We start from the raw sequence: 24,832 nt of genomic DNA on the forward strand, positions 1-24,832 counted from the left end.
TCATGATTTATCCACATGTTTTATTGAAGTTTACCAAACTCAGAATGGACCAAGGCACTCAAATGATTTTACTTTTCTGAAATAAACCTAAAGACTGTTTGTTCGGAGACTTTGGTCTTATATACAACCTACTATTACTGGCCTATAGCTGTAAGCTGTTTATTATAAGTGGATCACAAATGTACCGATATCCAGTAGTAATACCATACAAAATGAGCTGAATATGGACATTAATACGATAACTTTTTTCCCATTCTTTTTTTTCAATAGGACTACAATCCAACACAAAACGTCGACAATAACAATATACATCAACTTCAAACAGTTAAAGAGTACAAAATGTTTTAAATATATTAAATGATCTATTAGCAACAGCCTTGTTGAGAAAATGTTAGCAAGACTTGAGAGGGAGACAGTTTGTAATTACCATTTACTACAAAATTAATGAAGCTGCTGCTATGTGATGTCTGCTTAACCTATGGCTGCTATAATGCATTACATGACTCAAAATGTACATCGTTATTTCACAACTCAACGAAGGACCAACAGTCAGAGACTAAGCATCTTTCTGATACAGACTCCTCCTCTATTAACTGTTGGTTATTTGAATGGGTGAAGCAGTTCGACAGAAACATGCACAAACATACAAGGTTCATCTCGGAAAGTTCAGCACGTTATCCCAGTAGTTAGCTTAGCTTCTGTTGTGTTCTCCAGAACAGTTCTTTTATCAATGCGTCAGCATCTCTTATCCAGTCGTGTCAGTACAGTATATCCCAAACAACAGTCAAGATGTAAGATTTGTAGTAGGGCCATAGCCAAGATTTTAAGAAATACTCATTCATTATTTGTAAATCTCTTTTTTTGTTGAATAACTCTTCACAGCTTTACTCCACATTAATGTAATTCTGGTAGGGAAATGTTGTTTATTTATTTCTTTAATTTCAATGGCCTAAAAGTAGTCAGATAGCAGATCAAAACATGACTTGCTTGCTATATTGATTATTGGAATACTTTTTATACATGTGATTAACAATATACAGCTTGAATTTGTTGGTGATATAGTGCAATACATCTCCAATGTTTTTATTTATAATTAGATTTCACATGTGAGACATTGAAAAGTCAATTAATATGTGAATTTCTCACATGTTTGTAGTCAGAATATGTTAAATATGAGAAATGTGTTTAAAATGACGCATTGTAAAAATGTAATTGTAGAGTTTGACCCCATCCCAGCAGTGGCTATGGCCCTGATTTGTAGCTACTTCAAAGTTGCACCTTTTGTTGCTTTAAAGGGATAGTCAAAATAAAAATATATTTTTGTTGAACCAGATGCTTATTTAGCTGAGCATCTAAAATAGGTTAAAGGATAAACCAGTGAGCCGCATTTGATTTGTTTCCACGCCTTGCTGTCCCTTTACAATCCTTACCCATCACTTTACATGCAGTCAGACTGATACTGTAACCAGACAGATGCCCGGAAATAGTATACATACTGTGTATTTACTCTATAGCTGAACATCATTAGAAAATTGAGAAAATAACTTAAAAGTACATATTATACTAACTCTACAAATGTTACAACCCTTAACAAATATACATTTATGTGACAGGAGGATGGAGTAATACAAATAAAGATGGCCGTCATGGCTTTATCAACACTAGTGTGAGTCAGCCATTTGCTGGTCAGAGTTCAGAGGTGGACAGCTAAGAGGGGAGCATGGGCAGGAAGTGAGTGGACGGATGTCTTCGTCGAGCCTTGTGACCTCGCCGAGGCTTCCCGCGCCCGTTCAGCGAAACAAACATCTGCCTGCCGCCGTGCTTCCAGCGGAGTGAGGCGTACGTGTTGTACCCGTTCTCCTCGATGCGCTCCTTGAACTTGCAGCTGGGGTTGTACTTCACCTGGTCACAGGGAGACAGACGGGTTAAAAAGGTTATGACAGATGCTTAAATAGCTGACTGATAGTCCTGCAGTGCTACAGTAAGCCAGAGTCCATAGTGTAGTGCTGTTGTTTCAGTGAAAGATTTCCCAGGGCTTGATAGTTTTTACATCAAGAATGTGTCTTTTAGAGGCCACAATAGAAGTCTTTTGTCTAGAATTTTAAAGGGTTGGTTCATTCAAATTGCATTAAAAAACATTTTATGTCTAGCCTTGCAGATAGTTTCGGGGTTATGATACATCTCTGAAATGTATTTTCCATTGACCCCCTAAATAGTTTATGACAGGGGAATGTTGTTTGTGCTGTTCCAAGCATTGAAGAATCAAATGCAACTTCCAGAAACAATGTTCTGGTTACTCGCAATACTCTACAGGCCCTACAGTTTAATTTTCATTGGGACTGCTCTCTGAAAAGTAATCACTGACTGAAACTGATCTGTTAAATATCCTGAGTTACTGGGACGTTGTTACTGACACTCTTTAAAGTTTAAAAACCCAAACATACCTCATAATACCACAAAAAACAAACATTGGGAATAATTGGGCGAACGAAAAAAATAAAAATAAAATAATAAACTTGTTAAAGTTGTATAACTGTATCTCTTTTCTCTTGAGTTTGTATTTCAAGTTCTGAGTTTTGCTTAAAATACGCTGATTTATGTGAAGGTCGGAAAAGTCACTTTTTCATGGGTGGTTACCGCTTTGTATCAGTTCGTCAAAGAGTATTGAAAGCTATTGTAGTGACAAGAGATTCTGCTGCATTCCCTTTTCCAGATCGCTATCTTGCTGCTATAATGAGGCCCTGTCTGTGATAGCATCAGGATAGTATGAGCTTGGCGTGATTCACCTGCCTTTTTATTATTATGGGATGTTTCAGACCTAGATCTTAAGATGTCTTATTTACCTGTTGAAAACACTTCTCTTATCACTGCTGCTGACTGATTGCTTGTGCCTGATTCCTCCTTATCCAAGATGTAAATACATGAGCTAGACACCACACACCTCAGGTCTGATGTGTGGCCGATTTTAACAAAGAGAGGTGATTACTTTTGAAAGCTTGCTGTGTGCAACAACAATTGGCAGATGGCACGCAAAGACTTTTAAAGGATCCCAGCTGGCTCTTTGTCATTGCAGGTTGGGTGACTTTTTCTCTGCTATTTATTTTGACAGTGAAACAAGCCAACTAAAGCTGCAGGTATCATCAACTGTGGCCCAGGTGTACAGCCATGATTGATTGTAATACTTTAACCTCTCTCTGGACTTTCCAGCATGGGATTCCCTTCACTTCAGCAGAATCAAACATGTTTGGGTATAGGCACTCATTTGAGACCCCTATACATGTATTCCCCCCCTCCCCTCTCTTCCCAGCCCTCCCATCTTGACCCAGAGAGACAATGTTGCCAGGTTGTATACGCACCGATCCAAAGAGCGTGCCTTTCTTGGACATAGCTAAGTACAGCCCGGTGCTGACAGATTTGATGGCAACAACTCCCACACTGACAGATCGGATTTCCATCAGGCCTGGAAAATAAAAAGAAGGGACAGGAGAGTCTGGGTTAGAAACATCTAGCTGTGGGAGTTTCCCCATCAAAAGCCACTCTATCATTAGCGATTAGGATACCAGACAGCCATATGCTTTGAGACAGAACAAAAAAACACACACATAGACATGCACAATGGCCCGAGGGAGCTGTCTTTGTGAAAAGACCTGTCTGTCTCAGAGCATTTTGAACAACAGGTTAAGAAATGATCATATCGGAAAACAAAATGATTATTATGTCAGAGAAATCGAGCAAGTTAACCATTGCACCCTAAACCACAACCTGATCCACATAACATTTGAACAACACATACACAGTGTCTGATGCTGCACAGCGTCATGCCCCCCTCCCTGCTTGTCTCCATTTGAGCCTCTCAACTCCAGATGTGACACCCCACCCAGATAATGCCCAGTGTTGTTTACTGAGCGACACAAAACCCGTGTCTGCTGGCCACTTAAGCAGCCACTCTAACTCACTTCACCCCATGAACAAGCCGGCAAGCTTTGAGCTAAATGTTTCCTCTGGGCACTGATTGCAAACAAGTCCCATGCGGCTTACTCTTGATCTGCTTTTTGTCTCCTTAAAGAAAATAAAGGCACACACCCTTTGTCATAGTTACGCCAGGGAGATGTTTTGGAGATGAGCTGAGGGGTTCTGAATAGCTGCTGATTGCTGGAGATGAAACTCTCTTTTAGAAGATATTTATAGATTTTCTTGGTTTATTTGCCCACTTAGACCTTCAAAAGCGCCCTGATGTGGTTTGCTATCTGATCAGAGCGCGAAATCTTCCTTTCACACCCCCTGGAAACCAAGTCTGTGTAACAAATGCATGTAATGTTGCTGCTTAAAGGTTAAGAACTGCATTATATTTGTAAAAAATTGATTGTTGGCTTTGGATAAATGCTGTAAACATAGCACCAGATCAAGGTGCTGAAGTACAGGGGGATCCCAAGCTGGTAGGAAATGTAGGAGTCATGAAAACCTCCAGCAGCTTCAGTACAACCACAAGTCTTCTGCAGGGCCGTGACTGAGTTCCTGAACAGACTCGCTGATAAAACCCATTTAGCATTGAAAAATAAACATCACACCAGGGGTTTTGCAGGTGCTTCTCTCCCTGTACTGCATTTTCTTTCCACTGATTTATTCGTGCAAATCCAGATTTAGTTTGGAAAGAACAGTAAAGCTGAACTTGGCGCAAAAGCTTGATTTAATATGTTTTTGTATGAAAAAGTGAGCTGAATATTTGTTTTAGTACAGGCTTTAAAGGGCAGGCAAGTCCTCCAAATTAAACAACAAGCGTCACCTAATTTGTCTATGCCCTCTGGAACATCACATACTGTACGGAGAAGCATTTTCTGATTTTACGTCCCTTTTGGCAAAATGACATAATTAGTTTGTGCCCGCCAGAGCCGTCTGTTCTCTGTTTTATGATGTGACAAAATTATGGCCAAGGTTTGTTAAGGGCGAAGCAAAGATCATGATTTGGGTTAAAGACTAGTACTTTACTAAGCTTATATGAGCTTCATCGTGATGGTTAAAATAATAAACACTAGGTTGAGGTTGACTATTTGTTGATAATCGGAAGGAAACATCAATTTCGTGGACCTTTTCATTCACGCAAACCCCTCTTCACTTACTTTTGTTTGGTTCTATTATGTCACCTTTCCCTATTTGCTCCATCTCCAAAACTAAAGCCAGGTCTTTTTCACTTAAACGTAAACAGATGTTGAGCATGTGAGTATTCAAAACATCCTTTCAAATCTCGTGACAACTTGTATTGTTCAGATGACAGCGATATTAAACGCATTATCTCATATTTTAATGCCGATAAGGACACTACTAACCTGCTATACAGGATGGCTGCTAATACTACCAGACTACTGTTTCTGGTTTCAAAGAGCACATCTCAAGGGCTTCAAAACTTCAAAACACACATCTGCTGCGCCCATCACTCTTAACACGCAACTATCTCAAACTCTTTTCAGCTCTGAACATCACCAGTCGTGCTTTGCAAGTGAGGTCATCTACTTAAGGCACAGACACAGACAAGTACAAAGAGTAAAAAGGAAGGGAGACGAGGAAGGTAAACAAACACAAACTCCTGTTGAGTGTCTTTCTTCTCTGGCAGGATTGCGTAAATGTAGCTACGTCTCTGCGCTCGCCACAGCTGCAGGGAAGGAGGGAATGCCTCACTCGAGTCCAACCAGGTACCAGCTGCACCCCCATCATTCCTGCACAGCCTCTGATCCTCCGAGAAAACATTAACACTTTGATGGCGGCTTCCTCTTTACGAGCTGTGTTTACAAACACCGGGTGTGCTACGGTGGCACCTGGAGCGTGCAAGGGACTCATAAGCAATTAGCTGAGGCCCGGCTGGTGATTGGAGCACTGCAAGGATTTATGGGGGATTAGTCCAGGCCAATGAAAACCGCTGGTGCCTGAAAGTGGTGCCAGCAGTAATTGCCATTATTTGCTGGTTTGAGTTCAAGGCACAGTAGGTGTTTTGCATGGAAGTTTGTCACATCTGAGACATTGCAAAGGGTTGTCAGTTAAAACTCAGGAATTACAATTAGTAAAAGAACACTTTAATACTAGAGAATAGTCTTAAATAAATGAAAGTTTAAATTTGGGGAGTCATATCGCGAAGTGTGTAAAGCACCTCAACAAAACTTGTGCTTTTAACACATGAAATATTGTCCTTTCTCTCCTCCGCTCTCACAGGTACCCTACATATAATTTCCTTCGTACATGCTGGTGTAGCAGCCAGCAGACACAAAAGATCTGAGGACATGAAATGGGGATTTGACATTGTCTAGAGGAATCACTCGGGCTCTGGACGCTTGACCACACATCTATAAAGACCAGTTAGATCCATATAACTCACAGTCCCCCCTTTGAAAAGTCACTCCATTGTGTTCAAAGCCTGAGAAATCAGAGTGAGGTATTTCAAGCTATTAGGGTTTTCCTAACTGCTGAAATGCAAAGGTCACTTTACTGGAAGGAAACGCTGAGTTTAGCGTCAGGACTTGAAGAAATATGCTGTAAGGATGATTCAGTTTAAAATGTTACATCTACTCTAAGAGTGTTTTTAAAAGCCAGTCAGAGATTTGATTTATTGAGGTTATAAATACATCTTTAAACCTTTTTTGCGGATTTTTACCCCCCTGCAAACCTCTCAGCAAAGTTTAAGTGCAGAGTTATGGTAATCTTCTTTTTAATGAACCCTGTTTTGTAACATAATCGTCTCATGTAAATCAGCAGTTTGCATAAATAAAAGTATCCTTTTTTCAGTGCAATAGTTGACTATGTTTAGAGACAATTAAGATATGTTGAAATTGTGAAAAAACTTTATTCAGGAACTCTTTTCAAATCCTTTTACCAATATCACAATTAGAAAGAAATTAAACCAACAATAGAGACAAATTAATTATTTGTTCCTGAGCTGCATTGGGAACTGAAGGTCGCTCCTGCTCCGGTTCTGCTGAGCAAGTATCAACTGATGGCCCTATTGAGCTCATGAAAAAGGCTCCTTTGGCTTCCCACTTGCAATTGGCAAGATCTCTTAACCTTTGACATGTTTTGGCTGGGACTGTCAATAAGCTCAAGCTGCCATTACAAGCAAATCCTGCACTATACGTGTCTAGTCAACTGTGGACTTGCCATTTATTTCTCCTCTATGGGATTTTTAAAAGCATAGAAAAAGTCTTTTACCCACTCTTTTTTTTACTCTTTCTTTTCTCCCCGTCCCCCATTTTTTGGACGTTAGCCCAACGTCAGATCATTCAAGCCTTTTCTGACTTTGAAAAAAAAGGCAGAAAGGAAAGAGAGAGACACTCTCACGGGGTTCCCTTTTGTCAGACTCATGGTATGGGGGAGGAGGAGGGGAGGAGAAGGGTAGGGGGGGCGAGTACAGGGTGAAGGTGCTGGTTATAAGATGGGGGATTCGGTGGCGGGGGCGATGGCTGTTCCCCCGAATAAGTCTTTGTTACTCACCTGAGAGGTGAAGAGCTAGACAAGATCTTATTAATGACCGAGCGATTTGAATGGGGCTCTACAAAGTGGGACAAAATGGTTCCTTTCATCACAAATTTAAAGCAGAAAAGAGTGAAAGACTGAGCAAAGAGAGAGTGAGAAAAGGAGGTTTTTCTGCTCCGTTCCTCCTGTCTTCTTTTTGTTCCTTTTCCTAGGTCTTTAATTTCTTGGGTTGTCCCCTTGAGCAGCCCTCCATGGCTCAGTGCTCGACCAGAGCGGAGCCTGGGAATCTCGGAGTTCCCGCTGTGCTCCTGCTCTTGATTGACATACCTTTTCAATTATTTCACAGTTTGCTTGCTTTTTAAACGCAGAGGGCCCTGTTGTTTTTTTCCTTCTGCCCTCCTTTTCAAAACACAAGCTTTTCATGTCGGGTCTGGGCTGCCGGGCCTAATGGCTGTGACCAGCACCTTTGATCTGCCATGACCCCCTCGAAGGGTCTGGTACTGGACGAAGCCGCCGCCTGTGTGTATCGGCACAGACAAAGGCTGCATCACTCAGTACTGCTTTAAACACCTTGAGAGATTAACATGAGAACAGGCGCTTTAGTGGAGGCCATCACAGGTGGTGTGATATGGAAACTTGGGCTTTAACCCTTGAATGTACAGTAAAAAAGCAACTAATGAGCATAGGCGTGTGGAGAAAGAGGATTTTGTTAGCTTTATTCCAGAGAGAAATGTGTAACCTGCACATCATTTATGTTTCAATCAAAAAAGCAATTACCTTAAGCAAGTAGTATTTTCACTTTGGCTTGTGACTCCACTGCACACTCTTCTTAAAGAATCACTGAGCAAAAAATGGGGCTCACACTGCTTATAAAAAATACATAAAACTAATGTTGCATGTCAAACTTAATGCAAAAGCTTTAGCAATCATTACCATATTAAGCCGCCCTCAAATTGTCAGTGGAGGAAGTAACAAGACAGAAGCACTACCCTTCATGTGAAACAACACAGAAACATTGCCACCAATCGCTGCACTCCAAGTTAAAATAATTTCAACCTTGACCTCTGATGCTCAGTGGCGGTTCTAGACCAATTTGACTGGGGGGGCCACTGGCGGGCCAGTTATTTTCTGAGGGGGGCACAATAAATGCAGGACGAAAAAGAGAACTAGACAGTATGAAGTAATTGCGCATAAGAAAACAATGCAATACAGTTATTGGTATTTGTTTCAGTACACTTATTTATTTCAGATAGATCTTATAGTTATTACTGTTAGCTTCAGCTTAAGTTATAGTGCAATGTTTGCACTAACACCATATTTATATAAAAATAAGGGCAATGAACAGTTACATCTCTACTTTACATAAGGGTGTCTGCACAATCTCACATTACAGCAACAAAATCCTGCGGTTTTTGGCAAACCGAGTACCAGAAAATATACATTTAAAAAAAAAAAAAAAACTTTTCATTGTTAGGGGGGCCACAGGTCAGTGTTAGGGGGCACTGGGCCCCTGCCCCCCCCCTAGAACCGCCCCTGCTGATGCTGTTCACTGTTCAAATCACAACCAATGAGATAACCTTTGATGACTTAAGTGTATATAAGACAGACATAATATCAACATTCATTTAGAACACATTTCAAAAGGGGCAATAACCAGAAATGTCAGTAATATCATTTGACTTTTCCAACAAACAAAAAAATTCACTAGCAATGAAAAGAAAAAAAGCTGATTTGAAAAATAAGCAATGACTGCAAATTGTCCTTTTCATATCATAGTCTATAAAGCTCAATCAAGACATTAATTTAGGGCGGACGCCATTGTTTATGCCCTGACAACATAATGTTTAGCCAGAAAAAACTGTAATTATGGCCCTGTAATTAGGTGACTATTCAAATACATGACAAGTGATGTGTCAGCACAAGAATGATTGATTTTATGTAAGTACCTGGGGAGCATGAACTGCCTTTATTTTGAAACAGTTGTGGAAGAAGTATTCAGATCCTTTGCTCACTCTAAAGTACGATCGCCATGGAAATGATATACTGCAAGTAAGACTCCTGCATTTAAAATCTTGAGTAAAAGTTGTATCTGTCAGTATTATTAGAAAAAAAGCGTATGCTATGCAAAGTAATATCAAAGAATAATAATCACATTCAAAATCGTCAAATCTGTAAACAGGAAGGGTATACAAATTGTGATCTGAATGTAATCCCTTCTGTGTGGCACGTGATTGTCGGTCAGTGATGATATCATTGCAATGAGAGGCTGATGGGAAATCTGATCTTCAATTTTCTGCGAAATATGACAGGGCTTTAGACACAGAGTGATTACTTACAGGAACGACGTAGCTGCAACTTGAATATTATTGTCTGCCACTGTGTTACAGAGAGGATCTCAAAGCATTTCAAGTTTTGTGAAGGTTCAATGCTAGCCCAAGTTGATATCCAGCGAACCTTCCTTTACATTAAGGTGTATAGGAATGTTTATTGGTGTGACTTGTGCTTTCTGTAGCACCACCTAAAACCACACATTTGAGCATTTTCTTTTTTTTATCATTAAGGACAGGGTATAGTATCATATATATTTAAAGCTCTGATCTGGGCCATACAGACATGTAGAGTAATGAAAAGTTGTTATGAAAGGGCGTACTGTACGTTTTTTTTACTATTTCACAGCAGTTATGGTGTTTTGGGTGCACAGCAACACAATGGCCTGGACTACTCTAAAGGCAGGAGCTTCTGAGTATTTTTGGCCACAGCCCAATGAGCGATGTCAGAGCAGGTGTTTGACATCTGCTTCTTTAGGCAAAAGTACCTGCTTTGACCTGACTAATTAAAGTGCCACACTGATTTTCTGCCTTATATCTTAAATAAAAGTATTCTTAAGGTCTGTCTTGGAATTATTAATGCCCAGACTTTTGAAGACATGCTGAGGATATTACTCACATTTAGTAAATGTACAAGCATCTCCACATTTTTATGTACATTGATTTTGTTTTTACCTTTTCAGGTTACTTTTAAACATTTAGGATAGGGTCTTGGGAAGCTGTTGAATGCTTTTGAGTTTCTACTCCTAAAAAGTTGTGAAAACATTATTTTAGTCAAAGTTGAGGACTTGCTCAGGATTTATGTTCAAAACACCCAGGTTGAGTCACAAAGTAATGAAATTATGACATTTAGTTTTTCTTTGAATAAGTGTGATGAGGCTCAAAATACATATGATGCAATGCCATTAATGGTTTAGTGGGCCAACCAGTTCTGGACAGTAATATAACATTAACATGCGTGTGTGTGTGCGTGTGCGTGTGCGTGTGCGTGTGTGTGTGTGTGTGTGTGTGTGTGTGTGTGTGTGTGTGTCACTCTGTTGCAGAGCAGCTGTCGGTGTCCCTTCCTACAAACTGTACCTGTCTTTCTTTCTTTCCTCCTGTCTCCCATCTGCCAGCTTGCCTTTCACTGCCCGTCTGTCCCTCACTTCTCCTCTGTCGTACCTCTTTGGTCTCAGTCTGGTTCACTCCCTCCCTCTGTCACCCCTCCTCTCCCTCCCTATATGAGCCTGTCTGCAGCGGGTCTCCGGACATGCATCATACCTATTAACTCTCACAGGACTGGGATGATTTATTCATCCTCTTACTAACAGTTATAAGGTCTATGTCCGCAGCAAGCTGGGCGGAACTGACAAACACAGGAAACACACAACCTGTGGTAACAAATCGTAGGTCTTTGTCACTTTGTCATTTTTTTGTAATAGTAGATTAAAACAGGATAAATATCCAAGATACTTTCCAGCCTTCACTGTCATCATCCACCACATGTTAGTCAAATCAGTATATTCAAACTAACATGCCAAGTTATTTATTTCCTTAAATGATCTCAGACTGTCTGGATGTCTGAACAGTGTTTCTCTTGCATATCAACTCTACATGTCTTGACAGTTACACTCATGTGTGATCAAACAAAATGTATAAAGTACATAATTAACAGCAAAGGAAATAAAAAACAGGATAATTTTCGCACCATTTCTTTGAACTTTCACAGATATAAACATACTGTCACTCTCTAAATCCCTCTGTATACACGGTGTGCATGTGTGCGGCCATTTAAATATGACTCAGTACAATGTCCTGCTATACCTTGAGGAAGTAGGACACAGGAACGACTGGTGTGCATATGTTGTGTATTTTTTGTGAGAAGATTCCCTTGCATATGTCCCGCCCCATCAAAGAAACAAGGACGATGGATAGAAAGGACAGGAAGAAAGGAGAGAAAAGACTGGCAGAGGGATGGTCTTCCCTTGCCACATATCACTTGCTGTTCCCACATTCCATTACAATCTCCGGAGGGATGGGAGTCAAGATGAGACCGATAAGATTATTTTTCTCCTGTATTTTTAATCCCAGTCCATTCAATGTCTTTTGTTCAACAATGTTTTTTTAAATTATTATTATTTTTGCTCTTAGATGGCACGTACAAATGCATCCAGAAAAGATGTGACTTTCACCAACTTTAGGATGGTAGCTGTTTGAGATAACGTCCTGACAGTATAACATCACCTGCTGTTCATGTCATTCTAGCCCCTTATAACCAAAGTCATGAACTGCTTTTTTCACGCCAAACTCTTTCCTCTTTATTTCTAACCTTTTGTTTTCTGCAGTCCTTGGAATATCAATATCTTCTGTCATTGAATGAGCAAATGTCATCCATGGAGAAATGCCTTAGCACTAATTACTAAAGGAAACCTGGAAGCAATTTGAAGTGCACTCTCTCATAGTTGTGAACACGTTGGTGTTGAGCCAGTTTCCCCTGCTTGCCAGACCGAGCCACTGAGGGAGGTGTAAAGCAGAGACAATCTTCTTCTCTACAAGCCGGGCCCAGTTTTTTTGAGCCTGTGAACAAGCCACATGGTGGTGAGCCGCTGAAAGCTGACTCCTGCACTCCCTCGGCCCCAGCCCCGGCCGCAAGGGGTGACATTCTCTCACACACAATCCAGAGGCCGGTCCTCTTTCAGGACTCGCACTCGGCCCTGTTACCCCCACCCTTTCAAACGGTGCTGCTGGGAGAAGTACTCCAGGGATTAGCCCAGCCAGGTCTTTCAAAGGCCATTAGAGCAAATTACAGGTATCCTGTTACCAGTGCGCTGGGACAGGCCAGGTGAGGGGCGCAGAGGCCAGGCGAGAGAGCAGGGGTCAGCTTGGGACAAAAAGAGAAGGCCACCCTGGGCCCCACTCTATCGGAGTGTCTCCCTGGCTCCACAAACTGGTAGGCCTGCATCTATGAATGGCTCACTTGATGGGACCTCAGAGACATTGTCTCACCGCCGTAACTTTAGCCTTTTTTTCTTAGTACCCCTCCACCCGCCCCCACAACTCACTCTTCCCACCCTGGTTTTCCTGTCTTTCGATTGATGCGGGCATGGCTTTGCCCATATAACTGATGATCACAGAAAAACGACTATAAAACATGAGCAAAATTCAATAAAATACATCACGAGGCTGTGCGATATCGACCGTGGTATTGAGAGTATTTTTCAAAGACTCATTCATATCCTGGCTTCTCTTGTTATATAAAAAAGCCTAGCCCTGGGCCAAAGATTTCATTTGAATTACCTTAACCCTTTCTACTTCAAATCTAAATTTAAATCGTAATGACAACCACACAAGCATAGATGTGTGGTCTGTCAATGCATCAGAATGCTGCAGGCATCATGAGACTGATTCTGTTGATAACGTTGTGGAGATGGCCACTGGGACTTCCGCATCCTGCCATTTTCTTTTCTCTAGACTACTTGCACACACTCGCCCTCACACACATGCCTCTCGGCCACTTGTACCGGCCGCTATAACACACAAATACACACACAAATGCCTTACCCTATCCAGCCGGTGGATGACAATCTAGTGGAGGAGTTGCGGAAGTGTTTCATTAGCCAATTACCGCTTGTAGATAAAGCCTGCGTTCCCACAGTCCGCGAGGCCGGGGGTCAAATGTGACCAATTACCCTCCATCCCCTCACAGGACAGATTAGTCTGTCTGATTTATCCCCAGACAGACTGACCCAGTACTCCAGAATCACCACCCACATCTGGATATACTGTATCTATGTGTGTGGACAGGCACAATGTTCATGTTCAATGTTAAAAAAAACACTGCTTGTACAGTCAATGACACTGCAAATGTGATACTAACGGTCACTAAATGTCAGTTCAAATACTACAGTATAGTAGAAAAATCAAGGGCAAAGCTCAGGCCGAAGGTTCTGGCAGCACTGTGATCTCTTCTTCCACACACACACTCCCCATCAAACAGTGATTAGTGTATCTGCACGTCCTGTCAGCATGCTCTCCATGGTACTTATACCAGTGAACACTAACTTCCTCGGACATGCTAAACTGTGATTGTATGTAATGAAACATCAGTCAGTTCATTAGGGACCTCCGTGATTCAGAATCAGAGGGAAAAGACCCTCCGCTGATCAAACCCTACATTTACAAGCATGATGGGGGTAGGCCAGCCAGAAAAAGGTAACACTAGAGGACAACCTGATGGAGTGGGTAAGTGGTGGGGAGGAGGGCAGGGGCAGTGAAGCTGAGGGATAGCAGAGGTGAAAAAGGTTAACGAAGCCCACGGTATACTCGTCTGTGTCTGTGAGGTACTGAGGGGCCGCAATCTTACCAACCAAGAGGCCTTTTCTTTAATCAGGGAGGGCAAAGTGCTTCCAAATCATGCATCACATCCGTAACAAGCGAACAGCAAGCTATCAAAGGCTTCACAGATAGTTACGAACAGATCTGCCCGCAGAGAGCTTTGTGAGTCACAGCTTCTGAAGTTTCCTGCACTTTGGTTCCCCTGTGAGGAGCGTCTGGGATGGCGGGATCCACATTAGACTGAGGTCATTCTCCTGTGCCACTAAATTGCAGAAAGCTGGTGTTTTGCATCTGTGGCTGGTTTGGTTGGCTGTTCAGACCAGACTCAGCCACCCTGAGTGGAAACATAATCAGGACTAAACAAAGGCTTTGTTTACAGTTTCCTACATTCATCTTCCCTGCAAATTATTGAAGCGTATCTGCATCTGAGGCAAACCAGCATTCCCTGTCAGTTTTAATCACAGCAAATCTGTGTCTACATTTGCAAATACTGTTTTATTTTTTAGATCAGATTAGAATAAACCAAGTGAGCCACTTATTTGATCTGTACAACAGTAAAATGGTCTTGTAGGCTGGCAAGCTAAATTTGTCAAAAGTTTTAGCTCATTCTGCCGTTATATCCAAGTTATTGTGATTTGACAACTTTAGGTTGTTTTCACTGCCGGGAAACTTTCTGTTTTTTTCTGTATGTTACTTTTATTTGTATTTATGGAGACCTAAAACCACAAATCCCTATTTTATGGATATTTTGAAACATTATCAATGGCTATATATGTTTTAAAGGGACACTGTATAGATCTTACACATAAAGTTAATTCAAAGTCCAAGGCAAGCTAGCCTGTGAAAAGAGTCGTACGATGTCTTCCGTGGTACGAGACTCCCAAACTTCCCAAACCCTGGATTCTCTAACCCTAACCCTAATCCATCCTGATCATGGCATTTCATATCTTAGCTCTGGGGTTAAAATGTACATTTTTAACTGAAAATGTTCTTCCCATACACAGTATAGAGGTCTGATGATTGAAAGAAGGGGGCGATTAGGAAGCAGGTGAGATCTAATAAAAGACAGTTGCATTATGGGACATGTAGTATCCTGCATTGTTGGAGCTTGAGCCTTACTTGAGACTAAAACTCTGGATAGCTTGGATCGATTCGGATTATTCTTTGTTTATCTCTCGTTAGTCCCTCCCTGTATGTTTTCTTTATATTCGAAGGAGTTCGTCAATTATATCAGATTCTTCCTCTTCCCTGGAAGCCATTGAACAAACAATAATTTTTTTGCTGTATTCAAAGGCAGTCTGAAAATCCACCAAACACAAATAAGTTTGGAGAATGCTGCCAACTAAAAGAGTGCATGTGTGGCTCAGGTGTGCAGCGTGGTTCCAGTGAGTGAGCACCAGGACACAGAATATTCTCTGTGGCCTGAGCCTGCCCCATATTTACATTATTAAAATGAGATGGGCCTACATGGAGGTGACAGAAGGCCCAAGAGTGAAATCAGGGCCCTGTCAGAGCTGTCACTTGCTCCACTGGCCAAAGGGCCCTGACCTCAATCCTATCCACTGCAGGGGAGGAGAGGGGGAAATGGAGCCAGCAGGAGAGAAAGAGGGATGGTGTTAGGTAGAGAGGGGCAGAGAAAGAATCAAGAGGATGGTAGTGAAAGATGTGTGCATAGAAATAAATGTATGATGAGGAAAGGGTACACAGAGAGAAAGGCGGTAAGTTCACATCTAACCCCGGGGATGAAATGAAAGCCTGGTGTCATAAATACATTTTTATATTTTTTCTGCAGTTATGACTTTTGTCAGGAGTAAATAAAAAATAGATGAAAAGGAGGAATTAATGAAATTATGTTTTGACCACTGTTATAATGCTCTGAGAAACTAAATTATCCAGACGATATTTGTAGCAACTGCTCAGCCCAAAGGAAACTGTGTTGAGGAACAGATTTTTGTCAATACATGAGCAGGCATGCTATGGACTGTATTGTCTTGTTTGTGCCACCCTCTGTGTTCTAATGAGGAGCATGGCCATCTAGAAGGTAGGAAATACTTGTGTGCACACAAGGTTGTTAGCGTGTGCACAAACACACACACACACACACATGCATGCATCTGAATTGAGTGCAAGGTAAGGTCTGGTTCATATTAGCCATTAGGGAGAGGAAACACATCTTTTTCAGTTTAGGGTCCACTTCATGCTCCTGCAATGGCACAAGTATAAACACAGGCACATGCTGTCTGAAATGTACACACATTCAAAGAGCCCTGACACTATACTCACATCCTGCTCATGTTCGTTTAGAAGAATAGCCTTAGAGATAAAAAGCAGGTATGGGTGGATGTGGGTAATGCAGTTCAGAGAAGACGCATGGTCTCAACCTGTTGGTGTGCAAAGAACTGGACTGGAGTAGCTTTTTTAGTCTTTAACATTTGCATTAACTATCCTTCTTTCAGTAAATACATTTGCAAAACGGTTATTCAGTCCAGACAGGGACACACAGCAGCTTTAACGCAGAGGTTGTTAACCTTATCGAGAACAAAATAATCACGCATGCACTGACGATTTATTTTACAAAATCGTCATCTCAATAAAAGAACCAAAATATAACTGTAATGGGATTTGTAAATGAACACTTTGTAACGATTGTGAAAACATTGCGTTTAAACATTCATGGTGCTCAGAGAGTGGATGGTTGTGATTTTTTAAATGTATTTCGTGTCTCTTTTTCTAGTGCCATCAACAGCTCAAAGATTTCACTTATTCTGTAAAAAATCTGAACTTCTAAAAGGTTGTTGTAGAATCTTACAACATTTTGTACAGACATTCATGTTACCCAGTGGATGATTCCTAATAACTTTGGTGAATTCCTGACTTTTCCCACAGCACCATCATGTGTTTAAAGGAACATTACAGCCTAGAACAGCTAACATGGCTGTAGACTCTTACTTTCATTGAATGTATTTAATTTGTATTGAATCGGTCAGGCTTTCTGGGGCTGTGTGTCTTCAGTTCACTGCAGTTTAAATGTAATTTGCCAGTTATGATCCTCAATATGACGCAGCAGCTTTCTCCCGAGAGGTGTCATGATTAAACCCATTTTTCAGTCTATTACACATTGCCAGGTGCTCTAAACAACATTTTATAACTTAATTGCCTGACAGCAAGTCAATATTTAGCTACTCAGATTGAATGTGGTTGCTCTGTTTGCGTGTGGCTGAGATTAAAGTCTACTGAAAGTCCAGGGTGCTCCCATTATGCTACTGTGTCTTGAAGGGTGGGGAGCCCCTGATTTACCTGAATGTAACCTAAGAGAAAGAAGCGCCTGATTTCACAGTTTCTTATTGCTTCCTTTATGATCTAGTCCAAATCCTATGGGGAGGGATATCTGTCTTCAGGGCAACAGGTGCATTACATTCCTGCTGTTATTGCTTCCTAGTCCTGGGCTTCTTGTGAGTTTAGGTTCAATTTGAACACCTTTAAGCTTCAGCAGCTTTAACTAGTCAGCCGTAACTGTATTTAGTGATCTCAAGTTGTTTTCCCCCCCATCTACCCTCTTTCAGTTTCTTTATTCCCAGGCCAGTAGTTTAAAGCCTTCCCAGTCATGATGTCTAGCTCAGTTTGAGCAGGGAGGTGATAGACTTTATTGCAAGGGTCAAACAAAACCATTATTCTGTCTTGGTCTATCTAAGGCTGAGGCAAGACCTGTCTCCCCTGACTCAATGGGCTGATCACGTCACGTATGTGTACTTGTGAAGGGTCCGAGGTGTGAGAGACGACCGTTACTTTGGGAGAGATTCCTTTAGCAAAACATTTCAAACATGTGGTAGCCGTTCCTATTTTATTCAAATACACATTAATGTTACACCTGTAGTAACAGTTCTAATGTGGTCTCATTGAAGAAAAGGCCAAACTCTTTACCCTCATTATAAAAACGTACTGCCTGGCTGTCGCCATGTTTAACATTGCATTGCCATAGTGGCTCATGACAGTGATATATTAACAAATTAATCATTGAGGGAGTAGTTTGGGATTGCATGAAAAAGACATGATTACTCACAAGTCCCCCAAAAAACTCAATCTTAACCTATTACACCCTAATCACATCTGATGTTCACACTATTCTTCCTGTATAGCCGTATTCTTGAACCTTGTATTCAGTGGTACTCTCCTTTTTAAGAAGCTTTTCAGGACGTCAGTGCAAACATCTTTTATCAATGACTTTAAGATCCCAGAAGCTTGTAACTGGCACTGTGAAGTCTTTTCCTTTGTGTTCCCTTCACACCCACAGGATGTTCAGAGCTGTGGGATGCTATAAAGGCATTTGCTGCTGGAGCCAAAGTCAGACTCTATAAACCTGATGATGAACCCAGTAAATCTCAAAGAGGAGCCCGAACCAGACTGCTAAAGGTTGTTAGCTACTAATTGCTACATTTCTAGAACCCATTCATGATATCAAACACTGGTGGCAGAAACTAGGGATCCTCGGCTAATTAGCGTGACACTGACACTCTTGTCCTGCAATGTTCCCAGTACAGTGAGTGCGTGTACGTTTGAGTGTGTGTTTGAGAGGTAAAGATATAGAGTTTTAACATGCTTGTTCACCATGCATGCGTGTGCCAGTGATGTTTTATTTAGCTTTTAGCCTCTTGATACAAGCAACAGCTGGCAAAAGGTCAATTTTCCTTTGTCTCCCACAGGCTGAGGCCATGCACTGTCCTTATAGAGGGGATAATAAATGCATGATTCGTGGGATTTTACCCTCCAGTTGGCATCCAAAATCTCCACGAATCCCCTCTCAGATGAGACGAGGCAGAGGAGACCTTACATAATGCCTAATGAGCAACGGGAAGCGCTCCAGCACTCTTCTAGCCTTTAATTTCCACCTCAATACTGAGCAGAGCACGCCCCAGCCCTTCTTCTAGCCTCATTAACATGTGTATTCTCCCGATTCAAACACCAAAGCACTTCCTACGGCCAGGTGCTTCCCTCTTTAGCCCCTGCTGTTGATCCAGTCTCACGTCCCCGTGTGAGCTCTACTAGAATTAATGATGAGTCATGGTAAGGATGTAGACTGACAGAATAAACATCTTACACCTTTAAAATGGCAGACAGATCCGAACAGACATTTTGTAATTTATTTGGCATCTGCATGCCATTATACCTTAATGCAGGCTAGATAAGAAATGAGTTGATGATGGGAAAAAGTAGTGTTTTGGGTTCAACTTTATTTTTTATTTAAAAAGAATAGAGCTTAGCAATCCAATATAAAGTCTGATTGAATATTCTTAAGTGCCCTCTGTTTTAGAATTTTACAATAGTGAGTACTTTAGAAGATCAAGAAATACATGAAGATACTATTTCATTATTATTAGGTATATTTAAAAAAAATAAAGTGTTAATCTTATTTTCAGTTCATCCATATTTAAAGATAGGTGTCAAATAAGATTTTTCTGTACAAGCAATTCCCATGCCACGCATTTTGCTCCCTACCGTATATGCTGGGACACATTTCCAACACTGCCAATGCAGTCTTACTGGTCAAACACTTCAGGTGGTTTTAGTCATCTGTCTGCAGTACTCCTGTCTTTTCCCATTTTCAAATTCAAGTCAGTCTCTCCTTGGCAAGTGTCAGTTTCCCCTGTCTAAAACAAGTTTGAATAATTTCCACAACATATTTCAGAAGGGTGGAAGATTTTCTTCCCGTGGGTCCAATCCAAGTAAAATACACTCATGAACTAGGAAAACTCTTACTTCAAACAGCAAGATGTTGCACAGCAAGGGAAATTTGGTAAACACAACACACCCTGGCTGTGAGCGTTGCACGGCTGCAGAGGCAGAATGGCCGCAGTGACTCCTGCGATTATAGCAGCACGGCGAGGTGACCTTATTTCCTAAGGGTGAATGAGCTGTCACTACCTGGAGGCTGCACAAACCTTTGATGCCTTCAGCCACACACACCTTAAATGTAACAGGCCATCCTTTAAAATAAGATGAAAAAACATCAAATAAAAAATATACGCAGTGCAGGAGGCCAAAATAAACCCAAGCATTTGTAATACTTAAAAACAGAACGAGGGAGATAAATAGGAAACATGCTTGTCATTAAAGCAATCAAATAGAAATAAACATCCATGAAGTAACTGAATTTGGCTTTAGCAATTGTACTCTCGTCTACCGCTTCTTTATTTGCTGTTGCAATTGATCATGAAGCGGTTGCTGGGCGTGCCCACACAGCTCTTGTGTTGTAGGGCTTTATAATTAGCAGGCTATGACCGATGACCCAGGACAGGATATGATGCGTACCTGCCTCTGGAGCTTTTGTAAACACTTGGGTATGTTTTTCCCTTCGATCATTCTCTGCTTTGCCATAGGTCAAAAGAAAAACATGTCGAAGCCCTCCCCTTCAGTCGCTCAAAGTTCAGTACTTTGTCTCTTCTTGTGGCTGTTCAACAAGTTATTTTTAGAAACTTTGAATATAATGGTGGATCTATTTTTAGAGTGTCTGGTTTCAAAGGCTGAACTCAGATAATAGTCGAGTCATCTTCATTATCTTGTCTGATTTTAATCTCTCTGGTTTGATTAACAAATGTATTGAAGGCCAGGTAAACTTGCAACAACTTTCTTGAAAACGAAAAACGGATGGATACCTGAAACTTTAGTGTTTGTGTGTGTTTGAGTGTATGTTTGTGTACATTTCCACATGTGTGCTCACATGGCAGGACATTTTTCTTAAAACACTTTGGAGATGAAACTGATACAGCCTCTCTTGTCTGTTGCTGATGAAAGCTTTGCACTTTGTCACTCAAGAGCATTTCATCTCATGTCATTTTAATAAAACCTGATAGGGCATTTAAATGACTGTTGCACAATATGTTTGCATGTCATAATAGTAGCCAATTCCTCATGAACTGAAACGCAAGACTGATAAACAAAAAGATAATTAATAATTTGTGTCTTGTTTTTTTCTCTGTCTCCTTTCAACCCTGTCCAGCTATCTCATCTCTCTGAGTCTCTTTCTCTCTCTCTCCTCTTCCCTCAGCTGTTCCATGCCCCTGCCCCGCTGGGATTGATACAATATTTTCCGACCTCAATTAGCCGTGAGCCTGTTGACTAATTCCAACTGTTTTTGCACCTGAGAGGGAGTTGGGAGTTGGGGCTGGGGCTGGAAAAACTGAGTGGGGTGGAGGTGAGGGCTGGGTGTAGCATGCAGAGCTGTCGGGGCAATATAGCTGTGTCGACAAGAGTGTACAGGCAACACAGAGGACAAAGGAGGGGTCGGCCAGACTTCTGGGCAGTTAGGAAGCTGCATGCAAGCTCAGGATAGTCCTGAGCTCAACTACTGTAGTTTAATCTGGCATAGAACAACAAAATAATGTGGACACTTCAATACAAGCCACAACAGTGCGTCCAACATTATGTATATCTGTATTTGTCTGTGTGCCTGTGTGTGTCTCTTCAACCACTCAGGAACTTATTTTAGATTTTGTTTGTTTGATCAGATATAAAAGCATATATCCAAAGCATTGATAAAAACCAAACATAAATGTGTACTCTTTCCTGTGTGACACTTGCGCCGAGGTTGCACACTAGTATATTTGCACACTGCTCTTGTCATTAAATATGCACAACTTCCTGCTTATCCTGCCACTCTAATCTATAACATGGCCACCGTATCAGTATCAAGAAGTTGTCTGGGTCAGGAGGTTTCGAGTCTGATTGGAGGCCTCCTTATGGAGTAACGGTACCCTTCGCACAGACACAGAGTGAGACCTCAAATCGGCCTTAAACCAGATCCGTTGTAAAGCGCAACCATAGATTGACCACAAGGGCTACATGACCGCTGGGTTGGCGCTGTGCTCAGCTCAGGGTGCAGGTACACACCCTCTCTCTGTGTGAGCGAGCAGATAGAATCGTTCTTTCCACCAAAGGAAATGAGAGGATGATGGCTAAAGTGTATGAGGGCATTATATTTAAGGGGACTGCACTATTTCAAAGAGAGCTACTGCAACGACGTAAGCCCTAATGACATTACTATGGCAAGAGAAGGCATGCATTTCACAATCCTTAGCCATAACTTTTGCTACTTTCCAAAGATTCTGAACACTTGCCTCATGTTGCCAAGTTTGTGTTGCTGCCACTCTTCCAGCATGACCTCTGAGGTGTCAAATTCATGGATAGTTTGGGAGTAATATGTTATTATGGTAGCTGACATACAGTATATTACCACTAATAGGAGAGAATAATGTCCCAAGTTGGAGATCCCACAGGTCCAAATGTAACACCGTAATAATTCATCTCAACCTGAGTTTCTACCAGTGTGTGTGGCTTTAAAAGATTCTGCCAGGTGACTAATCCCGACAGGTTAACAAATGTCATTCAGTCTGCAGCTTGGAGCTTATTGAAACAGTGGCAACAGACTGGCTGGCTGTTAGCTGGACACAGCAGCTGCTACAGCCCCAGTAGCTGTATGGAAAACTCTGACTCACCCACTTGCATAAAAAAGGCATTAACGACCAAATACATAAATATTACCGGCAAAGGCATAAACGTCTCTAAGGGCTATCCAGTCCGTCAGTCAGCCAGGGACTAATGGAGATGGAGGTCAGATCACAACCAGAGTCGGCTCGTTTGACCTGGTCAAGCATCTGAAAGACGCCCATTGATGGAAACGCTGAAGAGGCACGGCTGCTGTAAGAGCAACCTCTTCTCAGGTGTCCCTGACCCGCAGATACAGAATACAGAATAATTTATCTGAAACTGCATCGCTTCATGCTGAATACTTCACGTTAGGAAATGTTGTGTCTAAAAAGATGCCAAGATGCATTGTTGTCTGGTGTAAGGGGGAGCCACATACATTAGAGAGATTTACTATACAGTTATGTTCAAGGAAAAGTACAAATGCAGGTCACATGAGGCTATAAACTGAAGCTTTTGTTATTCAGCACTTTATATTTGGCTTTAAACAGCAATCTCGAAATGTATCACAGCCATTAACAATGCACATGTATTTGTGTTTGCACACAGATTTGTTGGAGGAATGTATTTTCCTTGTACACCTGCTACTTACAAATGATGCACTTTCGTCACAGTTTTGACAAGTTAATCCCCAGTGAAACTGAAGCTTTTTTTCCAAGCCCAGTTCACACTGGCAACTGATGCTCAATGTCTCTCCTCAACTCAGCCTTCTTGTGCCGACAGTCCCATGAGGAGTCTAAATCCATTCTAGGGTATTCCCTTCTTACCTAGCAACGCATCTCTCATGCTCTAAACACAACACAAATAGCTCAGCAGTGATAGAAACACAGGATATCCCTGTGCACTGCTATAAAAGAGAAAAAGATAAGAAAGTCCAGCCATAAAAATAAAACTGAGTACCTCACAGGGCATCCTGTCTTCTCTGTGACACCAAACACACATTATAGATACAGAACTTAAATACACTTACTGTCAGCGTAGTTTTTCCGCCGAGTGCCGTCCACCTTGCCTGTTTTGTCAATACAGAGGAAGAACTTGTTGGCAGAATAAAGTCGCCGTAGTCGGACGTCTCCCTCTAGGTGATTGTAACTGCGAGTGTGTCTTTCCAACGTCCATGAACAGTTGATGCCACCTGCCAGCACCTGAAAGGGTTCATGTCCAACCCCTGGAGGACAGGCCCCTGTGGCGGTGCCAGCGGTGACCAGGAGCAGGGAGAGGCATGCCAGGCAAATGGAGGCTGCACTGGGTAGGGGGAGAGGTCGCCCGGCAGAGGCTGCAGCAGTGGTGGTGCCAAGGGCAGCTTCAGGACAGAGATGAGCTGCGGCCGGCGTCCATCTGCACATGGTGGGTCAGACTCCCAAGGTGCACCTTGTGCAAGCTGTAGGCATGCTGATGATGGGGAGATGTCCCAGTGGAGGGATGACAAGAGGGTGGGAGTCCTGAAAGGAGAAGGGAGGGAGATGGCTAGCAGATCCTCAGGATGTCACAGATTATCTCCACTTCAGGCCTTCCTACAGCAACAAGCTTCTCAAAGTTACTCCATTTGTCATCTTCAGTCTTGTTTCCGATTATTTTTGTCTGATCCTTTATTGAAGAGCTGCAATTTTAGGAATTTACCTTTAGAAGTTCCTCATTAGTGTCCCTCCTTGTTTCTCTGTTTCTTCTTCTCCTTGGACTGAGGTCTTCTTTCCCGTACCACAGATAAAGTCCTTGGCTGTATGATGATGCACATATATGTGTGTGTGTGTGTGTGTGTGTGTATGTGTATTTTGAGTGAGTGTGTGTTGGAGTATGTGTGTGCACCTTGCGATGCTCTACTCTTTCCAGCTGAATAGGAACAAGGTGCCTGTCTGAGCTGCTGACCCGTGGCTGAGAGGGAGTTGAATGAGGGTTGGTGACTGACTGCGTGTGTGTATGTGTGTGTGTGTATGTGTGAGTGTGTGATACTGAGAGAAAGAGAGAGGGAGAGAGAAAGAGAGGGAGTGAGCAAGTGAGTGAGTATGGGAGGGAGAGAGCGTGTGTGTGTGTGTGTGTGTTTGCAAGAGAGAGAGAGAGAGGCAGTGAGAGTGTGTGGTGTGTGTGTGTGTGTGTGTGTGTGTGTGTGTGTGTGTGTGTGTGTGTGTGTGTGTGTGTGTGTGTGTGTGTGTGTGTGTGTGTGTGTGTGGTGTCAGAGTGAGAGGCAGTGAGTGTGTGTGTCAGCTAGCACAGGGCAGTGAAGCAGTGAGTGTCAGTCAGTCCTCTCTGCTGTGGAGTAACCG

At 42.0% G+C, this 24,832-nt stretch overlaps 1 protein-coding gene across 1 annotated transcript; it reads right to left on the reverse strand.

Annotated features, from left to right (window-relative positions):
* Positions 1–24,619, reverse strand: fgf22 (fibroblast growth factor 22). The gene is made up of 4 exons (XM_034216239.1): positions 24,192–24,619; positions 23,545–24,013; positions 3,357–3,460; positions 1–1,902 (listed from the first exon to the last, which is right to left on the reverse strand). Exons 2-4 carry the CDS (start codon positions 23,915–23,917, stop codon positions 1,708–1,710), a joined length of 672 nt encoding a protein of 223 aa, XP_034072130.1. The 5' UTR covers positions 23,918–24,013; positions 24,192–24,619; the 3' UTR covers positions 1–1,707.
* Positions 24,620–24,832: the final 213 nt, after the last annotated feature.

Source organism: Gymnodraco acuticeps, unplaced genomic scaffold (genome assembly GCF_902827175.1).
Source record: "Gymnodraco acuticeps unplaced genomic scaffold, fGymAcu1.1, whole genome shotgun sequence".
Taxonomy (NCBI): Eukaryota; Metazoa; Chordata; class Actinopteri; order Perciformes; family Bathydraconidae; genus Gymnodraco; species Gymnodraco acuticeps.